The sequence below is a fragment of the Nerophis lumbriciformis genome, linkage group LG33, assembly GCF_033978685.3.
Source record: "Nerophis lumbriciformis linkage group LG33, RoL_Nlum_v2.1, whole genome shotgun sequence".
Taxonomy (NCBI): Eukaryota; Metazoa; Chordata; class Actinopteri; order Syngnathiformes; family Syngnathidae; genus Nerophis; species Nerophis lumbriciformis.
Window position 1 is genome coordinate 12407990 of NC_084580.2, and position 16209 is coordinate 12424198.

At 39.9% G+C, this 16209-nt stretch overlaps 1 protein-coding gene across 3 annotated transcripts in view; it reads right to left on the minus strand.

The window, feature by feature from the left end:
* Positions 1-16209, minus strand: part of aopep (aminopeptidase O (putative)) — a 207872-nt gene that overhangs the window by 86880 nt on the left and 104783 nt on the right. For all 3 annotated transcript variants that reach the window (XM_061928246.1, XM_061928245.1, XM_061928247.1), the window contains 3 exons: positions 14846-14953; positions 11656-11699; positions 739-799 (listed from right to left, as the gene is read on the minus strand). In XM_061928246.1, the coding sequence (XP_061784230.1) occupies positions 739-799; positions 11656-11699; positions 14846-14953 (213 nt within the window). The remainder of the gene's footprint in view (positions 1-738; positions 800-11655; positions 11700-14845; positions 14954-16209) is intronic.

Below are 16209 nucleotides of genomic sequence, written 5' to 3' on the forward strand. Positions count from 1 at the left end.
TTAGTTACAATTTCAACATAGTAGTGATTAAAAATCCCTCATTGACATTATCATTAGACATTTATAAAAAATAAAAATAAAATGAACAATAGTGTCACAGTGGCTTACACTTGCATCGCATCTCATAAGCTTGACAACACACTGTGTCCAATATTTTCACAAAGATAAAATAAGTCATATTTTTGGTTCATTTAATAGTTAAAACAAATTTACATTATTGCAATCAGTTGATAAAAAATATAAAAGCTTTTTAAAAAAATCTACTACTCTGCTTGCATGTCAGCAGACTGGGGTAGATCCTGCTGAAATCCTATGTATTGAATGAATAGAGAATCCTTTTGAATCGGGAAAATATCGTTTTTTGAATCGAGAATCGCGTTGAATCGAAAAAAATCGATTTTGAATCGAATCGTGACCCCAAGAATCGATATTGAATCGAATCGTGGGACACCCAAAGATTCGCAGCCCTAGTATATAGCCAATGAGTCTAAATCTTTCATAACTTGCTACCCGGTAAGTACACAAAGGCTGAGATTGTTGGCCTACAGCTAGCGCTCGCCATGTGTCACAATAAACCCCTAATAGGAAGCATGCGACTTGACGCGTCTCGCGTAATTGGAAGGAGCAAGAACATAACCAGAGTGATTTATGCCATAATTCATAATGATCCATTTAAAAAGTTGGATCCAGTATATACCAAAATTAAAAAAGTCAGAAAAGAAAAGAAAACGACCTCACCTTGGGAATTCCCGGTCGATCGAGCCAGTCGGCATAAACAGCAGTAAGCTTTAGGCCCTTTCTGGAACACAATGGCACGAGTGTTAGTATTTCCCCCACTATTATGTCAATGGCTGTTATGAGACATTCAATGAAAACAAGGCCGTGGAAAGATATTTTTAGGTTAATGGCAGATTTGGGGTTTAGGCCAACACCTTAAACAAAAAGTGGGGCACACCCACACTGTAGCACGTCGAGACAATGACTTCAATCTGAATGCATGCACGGCGGGTAAACAGGAGGCACGTGCAAGCCAAAGGAAGGGATGAAGTCACACAACACACGCTGTGACCCCGAGTGCCTAATAAACACAAATGTGCATGCAAACATCCCGAGACAGTTTGCATTGTGCGCACAAAGGATGATAGTAAATACAACATATTTCCACATCATTCCCAGCCCAGGCTTGAGGGGAATTCCACACTTGGCTATGCTGACTCATGTACAACACATTAATGTGTTGGTGAAGCCATAAAATAAGAAGTTTTTTTATTTAATATTTATGCTCTCACAGTTTTACACTTTTTGTTTTGAGTTGAGACTTAAATACAGTACAAATGTCATTAAATTTCTGCAAAATAATGTAAAAAAATATATTCAAATGTGTCAGACTGCAAATGAAGGCGAGGTACTGTACTCCTCGGCGGATGTTAGGCGTCGTCTCGGTCTCAGGGTATCGAAATGTGGGCGGCACGATGAAGTACTGTTAAAGTTTCAATTCTAATTGAACCATCAGATTTGTTGGCCCATACATGAATCACACACCCTTGTGAGTTATGCCGTCGACTCCTTGTAGGAGGACAGCGGGTTTTGCAAGCGGTGCTCGTGCACTGGGCGTTTGGATGTGTGCATTCTGGACTCTGGGACGGGTTGAGTTGGGTTTATATGCGGAGGTGGAGATGCGGTTTGGCTTCATCGTGTGGTTTCACCCGGGGGCCCGATGCACCCAGCTTTTGTGAGTAGTGTATATTGGACACAGGACTTGAACAAATCTATTAGTCATTACTGCAATACTTAGAAGGAGTAGGGTTAAAAAAGCTATGCTTCTTCCTACTCCTTTTCGGGCAAACTGTACACATGAGATGTACTACAATGTAACCTTAAAGTTTAAGTTAAGTTAAAGTACCACTGATAGTCACACACACACTAGGTGTTGAAATTAACCTCTGCATTTGACCCATCCCCTTGTTCCACCCCCTGGGAGGTGAGGGGAGCAGTGAGCAGCAGCGGTGGTCGCGCTCGGGAATCATTTTAGTGATTTAACCCCCAATTCCAACCCTTGATGCTGAGTGCCAAGCAGGGAGGTAATGGGTCCCATTTTTATAGTCTTTGGTATGAACTCACGACCTACCGATCTCAGGGCGGACACTAATTACAAGGCCACTGAGCAACATTGTATGCATCTTCGAAATTAACAAAAAAACTTTTGACTGCGAAAGCATCCCGTGTGCCCAATCCTCCTTTCAGGTCACTCCACTATTTTTAATCGGCTGTAGGTCGAGGCTCCCTCCAAAACTTGTAATGATCTTCTGGTTAATTTCATACTTTTGTTGATTTAGATATATGCATAGCATCGTTGTTGGCTTTTTCTAGTTTTGGGACAAAATTTACTATTTCTTTAACTGAAGCCCCAGTACGCTACACCTCCCTGATACCGAAGTACATGTCAAACTACTTCCATAACGTAAATGACCGCCATAACCACAACACCAGGGGGAGCTCCACAAACCACGTTAAACCCAGATTCCGATCTAACAAAGGTCTTAACTCATTCTCCTTCCATGCCACATCAATATGGAACGCACTCCCAACAGGTGTAAAAGAAAGTGCATCTCTATCCTCCTTCAAAACCGCACTAAAAGAACACCTCCAGGCAACTTTGACCCTTGACTAACACCCTCCCCCCACCACATCACACCTCCCCGGATTGTAAATAATCAAATGTAAATAATCAAATGTATATACTTGTTCTTATGCTTTCTGAACCCACTATGTTCACTGCTCGCTGTACATATCCTACCAAGTCAGACCTACACTGTTTCAATGTCCATTTATCTGATTATGCAATTGTTGATGACTGAAGTGCTGATATCAACCCCTCCACATTCCACCCCCCGGATTTTAAATAATGTAGATAATTTAATGTATATACTCTGATGATTAACTTGTGTGATGACTGTATTATGATGATAGTATATATTTGTACCATGAATTGATTTACTTGGACCTCGACTTAAACAAGTTGAAAAACGTATTCGGGTGTTACCATTTAGCGGTCAATTGTATGGAATATGTACTGTACTGTGCAATCTACTAATAAAAGTTTCAATCAATCAATCAATACCAAATTCCAGGTATTTGCAAAGGGAAAAAGGGAGAGAATACACAGTTACAAACTGATTTTATGCTACAAGATGGGACCATTTCCCAGACTCAAAGCCCAGGAGAACCCAGCAGGATTTAACTAACTGTTGAATAGTGTTATGGTCCTCATTGTCTTGTTACATTGGCATGTAAAGAAGTAGTTTAAAAAAGGCTAGGTCCACCTTGAGTAGCACCTGGTGTGGGGTTGTTTCTCACAGCAGGGAACTTCGCAAATGTTCTGCTAAACATGCACCATATTGTAGTTTAAACATCATCAAAAATGATATTCAACTCAGTTGGAACAGCCAACTCTGTGCAACAGCCTGGCGGAGAACCCGGACGGTTCCGTCATCTCTGACGCCAGCAGCGGCCGCGGTGTCTCGTAATTGCAGGCCATGGGCTTAGCTTAACTAGCAGCTAAGTCTTCTTTGAAGTATTTACATAGACTGACGCTGGCGGGGAGGGAGGAGAGATGCAATTCTGCTTGTGGGTTTTCGATCGTCAAAATGTGAAAGCCAATCTGGATTGAGTATAGCAGGTTAACAGCAGGCTTTCATGGATTTTGAGTCTCAAGTTACTCATTTAGTTGCCTCATCTTGAACACATGCTGGGCCTCAATTAATTGTTGTTCACCTAAACTCTTTACCTCAAATGGAAATAACTTTTACTACTAGGTATAGCTGTCATTTCCTACACAATACAGCTATATTTCCACCAAGCTGTACAACGCTTTGAAAAGTTTGCCTACGCACTAAAATAGGTCGAAAAGCTGTGTACGGTTTTCCATACAAGCATGGGATCTAACGCAACCATTTATTGGAATGAAATAAATGGTCAGTCTCAGTTCCGTTTGGTACTCTACATACCGATGTGGTTAGCCTTTCCATGGCGGGCGTGTTTTGCGGGACACCAATAGCATTATGAGCTACATACTAGCAGTAAAGTGTGTAACTTTCCTGTGAATTCAACAAAAAAAAACACATAACGCAAAAGTTTGTCAACAAGCAGACGTCATCAAATCCTCTCTCAACTGTACCCCAAAGTATTTTTTCGAATGGAACTGAGCTTTTTTTTTTCTTCCATTATTAAAGAGGAACATTATCACCGTCAATATATACCTTGATGTTGCAGAAAAAAGACCATATGTATTTTTAACCGATTTCCGAACTCTAAATGGGTGAATTAAACGCCTTTCTATTATTCGCTCTCGGAGCGATGACGTCACAACGTGACGTCACATCGGGAAGCAATCCGCCATTTTCTCACTTTCGTCGGTGTGTTGTCGGAGGGTGTAACAACACGGACAGGGACGGATTCAAGTTGCACCAGTGGCCCAAAGATGCGAAAGTGGCAAGACATTGGACGGAATTTGTTCAAAATACGAGGGTGTGGGGAAAGCCGACGAAATGGTCAGTCGTTTGTTCCGCACACTTTACCGACGAAAGCTATGCTACGACAGAGATGGCAAGAATGTGTGGATATCCTGCGACACTCAAAGCAGATGCATTTCCAACGATAAAGTCAAAGAAATCTGCCGCCAGACCCCCATTGAATCTGCCGGAGTGTGTGAGCTATTCAGGGACAACGGACCTCGGTAGCATGGCAAGCAATGGCGGCAGTTTGTTCCCGCAGACGAGCGAGCTAAACCCCCTGGATGTCTTGGCTCACACCGTCCCTTATGCCACCGAAGATGATCAAGAGAAGAATATCGACCCTAGCTTCCCTGGCCTGCTGACATCAACTCCAAAACTGGACAGATCAGCTTTCAGGAAAAGAGAGCGGATGAGGGTATGTCTACAGAATATATTAATTGATGAAAACTTTATTCATTACTCGCGGTTTTACGTAAATTATTATACATAAACTGTGTTTACCAATAATTTAGCTTAAAAACATTTATTTTTTTCAATCATTCGAGTACATTCGGGTAGTCTTGTGTAATGCAGTATTTTGTGTCTATTTAGGTATGGTTAACCTGAGTGCTGAAATCATGGAAAAATATATGTTCTTAGCGCGCCTGAAATAGGCTGTCTGCACTCTAAAAGTGCATGTTGTTGCCAAATGTATTTCATATGCTGTAAACCTAGTTCATAGTTGTTAGTAATTATCTTATCAGACAGTGTTAAGCCGCTGAAATCCGAGTCTGAATCCGAGCTAATGTCGCTATACCTTGCTGTTTGTTTGTATTGGCATCACTGTGTGACGTCACAGGAAAATGAACGGGTGTATATAACGATGGTTAAAATCAGGCACTTTGAAGCTTTTTTTAGGGATATTGCGTGATGGGTAAAATTTTGAAAAAAACTTCGAAAAATAAAATAAGCCACTGGGAACTGATTTTTAATGGTTTTAACCCTTCTGAAATTGTGATAATGTTCCCCTTTAAGCAACATTTATTTAAAAATGTAACTATTTGACAAAGTAGACTCAGATTAGAAAACAAATGGTATTAAGACAAAAAAAACCTACACTGGCATTGTTGTGCAGCAGGCGCAAACTCCAATTGGCCCTAACCTCGCCTTAACGTTTGCTTCAGTTGCGCTGTTGAGGCAGGCATGTCCCCCATACCAGGCGGTGCGGAAACTTAAATAGGGAACAATTAGTTTCGCCTTTAACTGCACTGATTGCATTACTGATTGGTACCAGGAATAAAAGGACACAGAAATAGAAGGAACTAGTGAGACATTATATTCCCTTTGTAAGACAGCAGTAATGCAGCGCTTCTAGCTTACACTAACATTTGTGCACCTCGCAAATAAACACCTTTCCTTTAAAAAAAACAGTGATGTGATTTAGTGTGATCTGACAAAACAGCACCGATTTTACCATTTGAGCATGTGAAAATACAAGTCATTCCAGCTGTGTCTGGCTGTAAGCTGTAAAACAACACAAAGTAGTATTATTTATTGTTTTTTGGGATACATACGGTACTAGTTATAGCTCACAGGTTAATCAACACTGAATGACTGAAAGATTGCGTCCCTAAATAGTACGGTAATTAAGTTATTCATTTATTTCAGGCAATGACACACTTTTTTTTTTTTTAAAGTACAAGGTAGACAACACGTAATAACATAAATTAATATATTACAAAAGGTAATGTACAGCAGTGGTCCCCAACCTTTTTGTAACTGTGGACCGGTCAACGCATGTGTGCTTACAGTATTGATCTATATTGATATATAATGTAGGAACCAGAAATATTAATAACAGAAAGAAACAACCCTTTTGAGCGAATGAGTGTGAATGAGTGGGGGAGGCAGGTTTTTTGGGTTGGTGCACTAATTGTAAGTGTATCTTGTGTTTTTTATGTTGATTAAATAAAAAATATAAAAAAATTGGTTTTTCTTTTTATTTCTTGTGCGGCCCGGTATTAATCGATCCACGGACCGGTACCAGGCCGCGGCCCGATGGTTGGGGACCACTGATGTACAGTATGTACGCATGATGGCTCAGTTTTGCCTGAAAGGGAGTGGGAAGAAGATAACTTTATTCAATACCACCTCCAGTTCTCCATTCAGCGATTAATACATTGAGTTTAACTGTTAGTTTGTTTAAGGATTATACAAATGTTGTATCATAGTGGCATTACCACAGGTAACAATAATTATTACACTGTAACAGGAATGGGCAGTCCGATATTATCGGCCGATAAATGCTTTAATGTAATATCGGAAATGATCGTTATCGTTTTCAAAATGATCGGTATCGGTTTCAAAAAGTAAAATGTATGACTTTTTAAAACGCCGCTGTGTACACGGACGTAGGGAGAAGTAGAGAGCGCCAATTAACTTTAAAGGCACTGCCTTTGCGTGCCGGCCCAGTCACATAATATCTATGGCTTTTCACACACACAAGTGAATGCAAGTCATACTTGGTCAACAGCCATACAGGTCACACTGAGGGTGGCCGTATAAACAACTTTAACACTGTTACAAACATGCGCCACACTGTGAACACACACCAAACAAGAATGATAAACACATTTCGGGAGAACATCCGCACCGTAACACAACATAAACACAACAGAACAAATACCCAGAACCCCTTGCAGCACTAACTCTTCTGGGGACGCTACAATATACACCCCCCCGCTACCCCCCTGCATGTCCCAAATTCCTAGCTGCTGTTTTGAGGCATGTTAAAAAAAAATAATGCAATTTGTGACTTCAATAATAAATATGGCAGAGCCATGTCGGCATTCTTTTCCATAACTTGAGTTGACTTATTTTGGAAAACCTTGTTACATTGTTTAATGCATCCAGCGGGGCATCACAACAAAATTAGGCATAATAAAGTGTTAATTCCACGACTGTATATATCGGTATCGGTTGATATCGGAATCAGTAATTAAGAGTTGGACAATATCGGAATATCGGCAAAAAAGCCATTATCGGACATCTCTACACTGTAACAATAATTTGTATCAACAATGTAAGAAGAATGAATAAACCAACAATGGTAATGGACAAAATACCAACAATGGTAATAGACAACATAGCAATAATGGTAAGGAAACATTGAGCACATGTTAACACTTTGAAACAGAGTACAACAGAAGGTCAAATTAAAGACCCCCATCTCTATATTTGAACCAGACCCCATGTTTGTATAATAGTTTAAATTGATTAATAGTTTGGCATTGCTTGTGTCGTAAGTCCAGTTTGTTCCAGAGTTTTACTCCGCATACAGACACACAAAAACGTTTACGCGTGGTTTGAGCTCTCTGCAATGAGAAATTAATTAATCAATTTATTGTTTTGTATTTACGCCCCTTTATTTTATGTTCTGCTCTTTATTTTTTATTGTTTGAACGGTTCTGTGGTGAGCACCGCGGGGAACCCTAACATCAAGTGGCGACAGCGAGTGCCCACTCACATCCCCCAAGCTTGCTCTACTCACCGCCTGTTTACTGGAAGAGGCATCAGACCCAAATATTGACCATCCCCAACTTCCTCTGTTTAATACAATCAATCTCTGCTCGTCTGCCGGAGCACTCCACAAGGTGAAGAAAAACACAACAGGGGAGAGAGAGAGAGAGAGAGAGTGGACAAGTGTTCTGATGGCTGACAAAGAGAGAGAAACAGAGAGAGAGATGGGGGGGGAGAAACAAGCTATAGCAGACGGATGCAAAAAAGCGGGACAGACACAGAGAAAGGCAGAGAGAGAGAGCTAGACGGGCAGTAGAAGAGGTTAATGAGGCAATCATGAGAAATAGAGAATTGAGTGATTAAGCCAGCACCGGAGAGGAGGCAGAAAATTAGAGAGGAGGAGGGCGGGAGGAGCGCTTGTCCTTTTACACTTCAGTTAATACTAGAGTGGATGAGACTTCTGCTTACAAGGATTGATGTTGGGGGGGCTGGGATCCCACACAGCCAGCCTTCAACGCGCTTAATCAATGAGAATCAAGGCCAAATCCACCTCAGGCCCTCCTGACACAAAGTCCGACTAAAAATCAAAACTTATTAGAAGGAAAAGTTGGAAGCGAAGACTGAATATATCACTCTCAAAAAAATACACGTTAGCACACTCAAAACTAAAGCTGGCTCAAAAAGTCTGCATTTACAGATATAATAAGGCTTAGTTTTCATTGGGCCGGTATAGCTCGGTTGGTAGAGTGGCCGTGACAGCAACTTGAGGGTTCCAGGTTCGATCCCCGCTTCCACCATCCTAATCACTGCCGTTGTGTCCTTGGGCAATACACTTTACCCACCTGCTCGCAGTGCCACCCACACTGGTTTAAATGTAACTTAGATATTGGGTTTCACGATGTAAAAGCGCTTTGAGTCACTAGAGAAAAGCGCTATATACCGTATTTTTCGGACTATAAGTCGCAGTTTTTTTCATAGTTTGGCCGGGGGTGCGACTTATACTCAGGAGCGACTTATGTGTGAAATTATTAACACATTAGCGTAAAATATCAAATAATATTATTTAGCTCATTCACGTAAGAGACTAGACGTATAAGATTTCATGGGATTTAGCGATTAGGAGTGACAGATTGTTTGGTAAACGTATAGCATGTTCTATATGTTATAGTTATTTGAATGACTCTTACCATAATATGTTACGTTAACATACCAGGCACGTTCTCAGTTGGTTATTTATGCCTCATATAACGTACACTTATTCAGCCTGTTGTTCACTATTCTTTATTTATTTTAAAATTGCCTTTCAAATATCTATTCTTGGTGTTGGGTTTTATCAAATGAATTTCCCCCAAAAATGCGACTTATACTCCAGTGCGACTTATGTATGTTTTTTTCCTTCTTTATTATGCATTTTCGGCCGGTGCAACTTATACTCCGGAGCGACTTATACTCCGAAAAATATGGTAAATATAATTCACTTCACTTCACACATTTTCTATGTTAATTTAACAATACATAGGTACCTCTGTTTTCGAATGCCTCACTTTCCGTATGATTCGATTTCAAACAAAAATGTTTGCCAAAAGTTTGACCCAGTTGTTTGAATTTGTCTCGGTTACATTGCACGGCACAAACTAGTCTGTTTGCCAGCGTTGGTGACTAAGTCTCTGTGTTTTTCTTTTTTTTTAATCAAGTATGACTGCAAAATTAGCCACCATAGTGCCAAAATGAACCACAACATTAGCGACGCTGGAAACATAACGTTGCTACTAGTCCAACGTTTCCTAGGCAAAATAGAAAAACAAGTCAAAGACTCGTCCATCCTTTTCCCGATGTTTGTCAAGTTTAATGAAGGGAGAACGTGCATACTTGTCGACATTTCAATATTTGGGGAAAAATAAGGGAATTTATTTTCATTAAAAATCATTGAAAAAGGAGGAAAAAGACATGCCCTATTAGGTACTCGAAAATACGTCTCATGTGTCACATGTCAAAACAACTGAGCCAGTGGCCTTGTGGTTAGAGTGTCCGCCCTGAGACTGGAAGGTGGTGAGTTCAAACCCCGGCCGAGTCATACAAAAGACTATAAAAATGGGACCCATCGCCTCCCTGCTTGGCACTCAGCATCAAGGGTTGGAATTGGGGGTTAAATCACCAAAATGATTCCAGAGCGTGGTCACCGCTGCTGCTCACTGCTCCCCTCACCTCCCAGGGGGTGCAGAGGAGAATTTCACCACACCTAGTGTGTGTGACTATTGTTGGGACTTTAACTTTAACTATCTATTCTGAAAAAAGGTGGATAATTAGACACAGTTGACAAGTTTAGTAGTTTAGTTTTACTTAAAATCCTAATTATTGTGTATTAAGTTGAGCTACTACAGTCTGGTGAAGTATATTGTTGGATATTATAGTGTGATGTTTATTAGGCTTCAACTCTGTCAGAAAACAGTAAAAAAATAAAATAATTTAATGAGTGAATTGTAAAATTTTTTTTTTTTTTTGGATAAGTTGAGTTTGTATTTTTTACTATGTAAATTGAAATTATCCTGCTGTAAGTTTTATAATAATAATTGTATGCATACATTTCGTGAAGGGTGCCCTTTTTTCTGGCTTGAGCCCTTGCCTATTTATATGTATTTTGCAATGTTTTTGTATGTAAAATTGGAATTATTCTCTATAAAAGGGTTTTGTCTTAACAATTTTGGGTGTCGAGAACAGGTTTATTGGATTTACCGGTACTAGAGTGTCCGCCCTGAAATCGGTAGGTTGAGAGTTCAAACCCCGCCCGAGTCATACCAAAGACTATAAAAATGGGACCCATTACCTCCCTGCTTGGCACTCAGCATCAAGGGTTGGAATTGGGGGTTAAATCACCAAAAATTATTCCCAGGCGCGGCCACCGTAGCTGCCCACTGCTCCCCTTACCTTCCAGGAGGTGATCAAGGGTGATGGGTCAAATGCAGAGAATAATTTTGCCACACCTAGTGTGTGTGTGTGTGTGTGTGTGTGTGTGACAATCAGTGGTACGTTAACTTAACAACATTTATTCATGGAAAAACTGCTTTGGATTGGTTGATTTGGCTTTCATCTGACCTTTTATAATGATTAGTAACAAAAACCGAGGTACAAAGGTATGTTTGTTTGTGGTTGTATTTACTGCATCATATTATACAGTAAGTAGCTACTAACTAACTTAATGTTTAAACACCAATCTTTAGTACTAGTAGCAGTAAAATATGTAATATGATATAATGTACTATTATATCTAGTATAATGGAGTCAACCACACCTCAAACTATAGGGCTCCAATTGTTATTATCATATTTAATTTATATGTACACTCAAATACACAACAAGCCTTTCTTGTATGTCGATATTAATTATTTTTACATTATTTAAAACAACCTATACCTAAAATGTGTACTGCTCAGTTTTTATTGGGCTACTTAAATATGCTGTAAGCTGCTTTATTGATACTCAAGAAGGCACACCATTTCCTGGCAAATTCATAATAAACTCTTGTGTTCGTTTATTATTGATTTCTCTGTATACTGTTAATGTTATTGCAATGCATTATGGAGTTTAAAAAAAATCAGCACAATTAATTATTAACGAATTCAAGTACTTGATGCAGAGTACATACCTTGCAAGGTCAGGGAAGGTACTGAGCAGCATTTGCAGGAAATCCTGTCGAAAACATGATGGATTGAAATTGAGGCATTTGGGGAAGTGTGGAAGAGGGGAGAAAAATAAAGGTGTTCAAGATCTTAGTTAGACGCTCCATGTCAAACAGTGTTTGTATTGCATCCATTATTTAGCAGGATGCCAACAGCAGCCAGGTGGAACATATCACACATCACTCACACACACGTAGACGTGCAGGTGTGGGCGCTCAGCTACAAGACACCAGTGGAATAAACACACGTAGCCAAACTGATGTATGGCCAACCAGCACTTGCAACGATTGTAACATAGTGGCAGTCTAGCTTACAGAGTGTCAGCCTCCAATTAATTTATGGAAATAACATTGCGCCAGAGAGGACGGGTCGCATTAAACGGTTCAAATCTGAGCTTGGACTTGATTAACAAACAGCCAGCCACCGTGGAGTCTCTCCTATTAAATTGATCAAGCGGAAATTGGGTCCTTGAATCTCCAATCATTTAAAAAAAAATGATGCACCCCCTATGGTTTGTGGTCAAAATGCTTTGGAAGTTGTGCTAGCACTCATGTAATACATATAGTCGTGCTCAAAAGTTTACATACACTTGTAAAGATAATGTCATTTTTTGTTTCATCTGACATCACATGGACAAAGATAAGACCTTCTGGAGGAAAGTTCTGTGGTCAGATGAAACAAAAATTGAGCTGTTTGGCCACAATACCCAGCAATATGTTTTGTGGAGGGGGCGTGGCCTGCGGACCTGCAGCGAAGCGGGGTGTGCCAGGTCCGGCTTCGAGATCAGCGACAGGTGCGTAGATAGTCCACCTGGGCCTGGTTATCTAATCACCTGTCGCTCTGCTAAAAGGCAGCAGCCGGGAGGAGAGAGTTGTTGGAGCTGGAGGGGAGCTGACGTGAGAGCGAGAAAGAACAAGAAAAAGACAATTGCTGAAAAGCAGCCTGGGACATTTGAGAACAATAAAACAATATTGTACCCCGAAACGGACTCTCATGGCGTTGATTGGTGATCCGAAGAACCCCCTGGAGGGCAACCTCCACAGTTTGGAGGAGAAAAGGTGAGGCCTTTAATCCCAGGAACACCATGCTTACGGTCAAGCATGGTGGTGGTAGTATTATGCTCTGGGCCTGTTTTGCTGCCAATGGAACTGGTGCTTTACAGAAAGTAAATGGGACAATGAAAAAGGAGGATTACCTCCAAATTCTTCAGGACAACCTAAAATCATCAGCCCGGAGGTTGGGTCTTGGGCGCAGTTGGGTGTTCCAACAGGACAATGACCATGTCAAAAGTGGTAAAGGAATGGCTAAATCAGGCAAGAATTAAGGTTTTAGAATGGCCTTCCCAAAGTCCTTACTTAAACGTGTGGACAATGCTGAAGAAACAAGTCCATGTCAGATAACCAATACATTTAGCTGAAATGCACCAATTTTGTCAATCGGAGTGGTCAAAAACTCAACCAGAAGTTTGTGGATGGCTACCAAAAGCACCTTATTGCAGTGAAACTTGCCAAGGGACATATAACCAAATATTAACATTGCTGTATGTATACTTTTGACCCAGCAGATTTGGTCACATTTTAGTAGACCCATAATAAATTCATAAAAGAACCAAACTTCATGAATGTTTTTTGTGACCAACAAGTCTGTGCTCCAATCACTCTATCACAAAAAAATAAGAGTTGTAGAAATGATTGGAAACTCAAGACAGCCATGACATTATGTTCTTTACAAGTGTATGTAAACTTTTGACCACGACTGTATATCCTTGAAATTGTATCAACATTACAAGCAGTAGAAAATGGATGGATGGATAGTTAACCTCCAGAAGTGTTTTTTGTTAGAGTAACACATTTCAGAAACAGCCCTGTTATGCAAAACCATACTTGCCAACCTTGAGACCTCCAATTTCGGGGGGTGGGTGCGGGGGGCGTGGTTGGGGCGGGGGCGTGGTTTGGGGCGTGGTTAAGAGGGGAGGAGTATATTTACAGCTAGAATTCACCAAGTCAAGTATTTCATATATATATATATATATATATATATATATATATATATATATATATATATATATATATCCCCGCGACCCCGAAGAGAATAAGCGGTAGAAAATGGATGGATGGATGGATATATATATATAGATATATATATATATATATATATATAATAAATAATTGACTTTCAGTGAATTCTAGCTATATATATATATATATATATATATATATATATATATATATATATATATATATATATATATATATATATATATATATATGTATATATGTAAATAAAATAAATACTTGAATTTCAGTGTTCATTTATTTACACACATAACACTCATCTGCTCATTGTTGAGTTAAGGGTTGAATTGTCCATCCTTGTTCTATTCTCTGTCACTATCTTTCTAACCATGCTGAACACCCTCTCTGATGATGCATTGCTGTGTGGCACGCACAAAAGTGCTTTCATCAAATGCACTAGATGGCAGTATTGTCCTGTTTAAGAGTGTCACAACATTGCTGTTTACGGCAGACGGACTGCTTTACTGTAGACGTTCTTTATATTGTGGGAAAGCGGACTCAGGTCCGCATGGAGCTGGAGGGGGCGTGGCCTCCAGCTCCGCCTGAATTTCGGGAGATTTTCGGGAGAAAATTTGTCCCGGGAGGTTTTCGGGAGAGGCGCTGAATTTCGGGAGTCTCCCGGAAAATCCGGGAGGGTTGGCAAGTATGTGCAAAACGCAAATGTCCATTGCAGAGGACGCTTGTTTTCAGGAGGTTATGTGGTCAATTAGTTACAAAGTCCCACGCCTGTAAAGACGTTTCACTTATTGACGGCCATGTTTTTCAACAAATCCTGCTCAGAGTTTACACACATGTGCCTGTCAGTCCCCTAAAATGTAACCTTAAGTTACAGTTTGTGTTTTGTCCAGCACATTGAGCTGTTTGAGAAATTTCAAATCAATCCAACCTACTGTACAGGCTTTAATACCAGCACCAGCTTGCGGTGTATTTGTCGGAGAAATAACAGCACAAACAACACAGTAGGGGTGCATGTTTTGACAAATGTTCACCCTTTTGTGTGCAGCGGTTTAAGACTAGAAGATTTTACACAAACAAATGATTACTAATTTTTCTCATGACCATACAGTACATGGAGCCTCACCTGGGATAAAATGAGTTGCCCGTGATATTGCTTTACAAATAATTTGAAGAAGTTGATGAATGGTTGCTCTCCGACTTGATTGGCCAAGAACCTGAGGAGGAAGTAGCCCTGTAAAGAATGGCACAGGGAAATAACAACAGGTCTTTAACGTCATCATGCGGACAGCAAGGACTTGTTAATATGTTCTCAGAGGAAATTAAACAGGGTACAAGCGTCACAAACCCCTGTAATGACACACACTGTAAAGAATAGAAAGACACACAAACATTGCAGACACGCCATGGAAAGGGCAGCAGTATTTTGACATATATTCAAAGCAAAGAAAAAATGATTTTTCCTTGTCTTTTGTCCCTTTTCTGGCTTTGGATTTGGCATCAGAGCGGTAATAAAGGTGGGACAGTTCCTGTGTGAATTGTATAAAACTCTTGTGAGAGAACTATATGGGACAGGAATTAGTGTTTGAACCTCCTCACCCACTGTGCTAACCAACAGTTTTTTTACCGCATCTGCAATTCAAACTTTTATAGGCCAAAAGGAAAAACTGTCTAGTGTAATAACAAAGGGTGACAATGATATAAATATATAATGGTGTGCACTGTGCAGTAGGGCTGCACGATTTTCAGAAAAACATATTTGCGATTTTTCTCTTCAAAATTGCGATTGCGATTCGATTTGCGATTTTGATATTTTATATATACAATGCGAAAATAACAAGTGAAGAAAGACATCAACCAATATATTCTTGTCTCGAAGTGCAACACAGAACAATATGTAATAAATGACATTAAAAATATTTGGCGTTATGCAGACAGACTCAGAGCTTTTGTCTACATCATTCTCTTAAACTGAAGACAAACAAATAAAACCTACACAGTGTTTATAATGTAATGTAATCATAATATATAAGAATAACGCAAGTAACCATTTAAAAGGATATCAACTTTTATTTCTCATTATTGTAGAATTGTTTACCATTTTACTGTAATTGGAAGGTAAATAACTTTGTTATACTAAATAGAGATGTCCGATAATATCGGACTGCCGATATTATCGGCCGATAAATACTTTAAAATGTAATATCGGAAATTATCGGTATCGGTTTCAAAAAGTAACATTTATGACGTTTTAAAACGCCGCTATACGGAGTGGTGCACGGATGTAGGGAGAAGTACAGAGCGCCAATAATTACATGCCGGCTCAATCACATAATACGGCTTTTGACACACACAAGTGAATGCAAGCATACTTGGTCAACAGTCATACAGGTCACACTGAGGGTGGCCGTATAAACAACTTTAACACTGTAACAAATATGCGCCACACTGTGAACACACACCAAACAAGAATGACAAACACATTTCGGG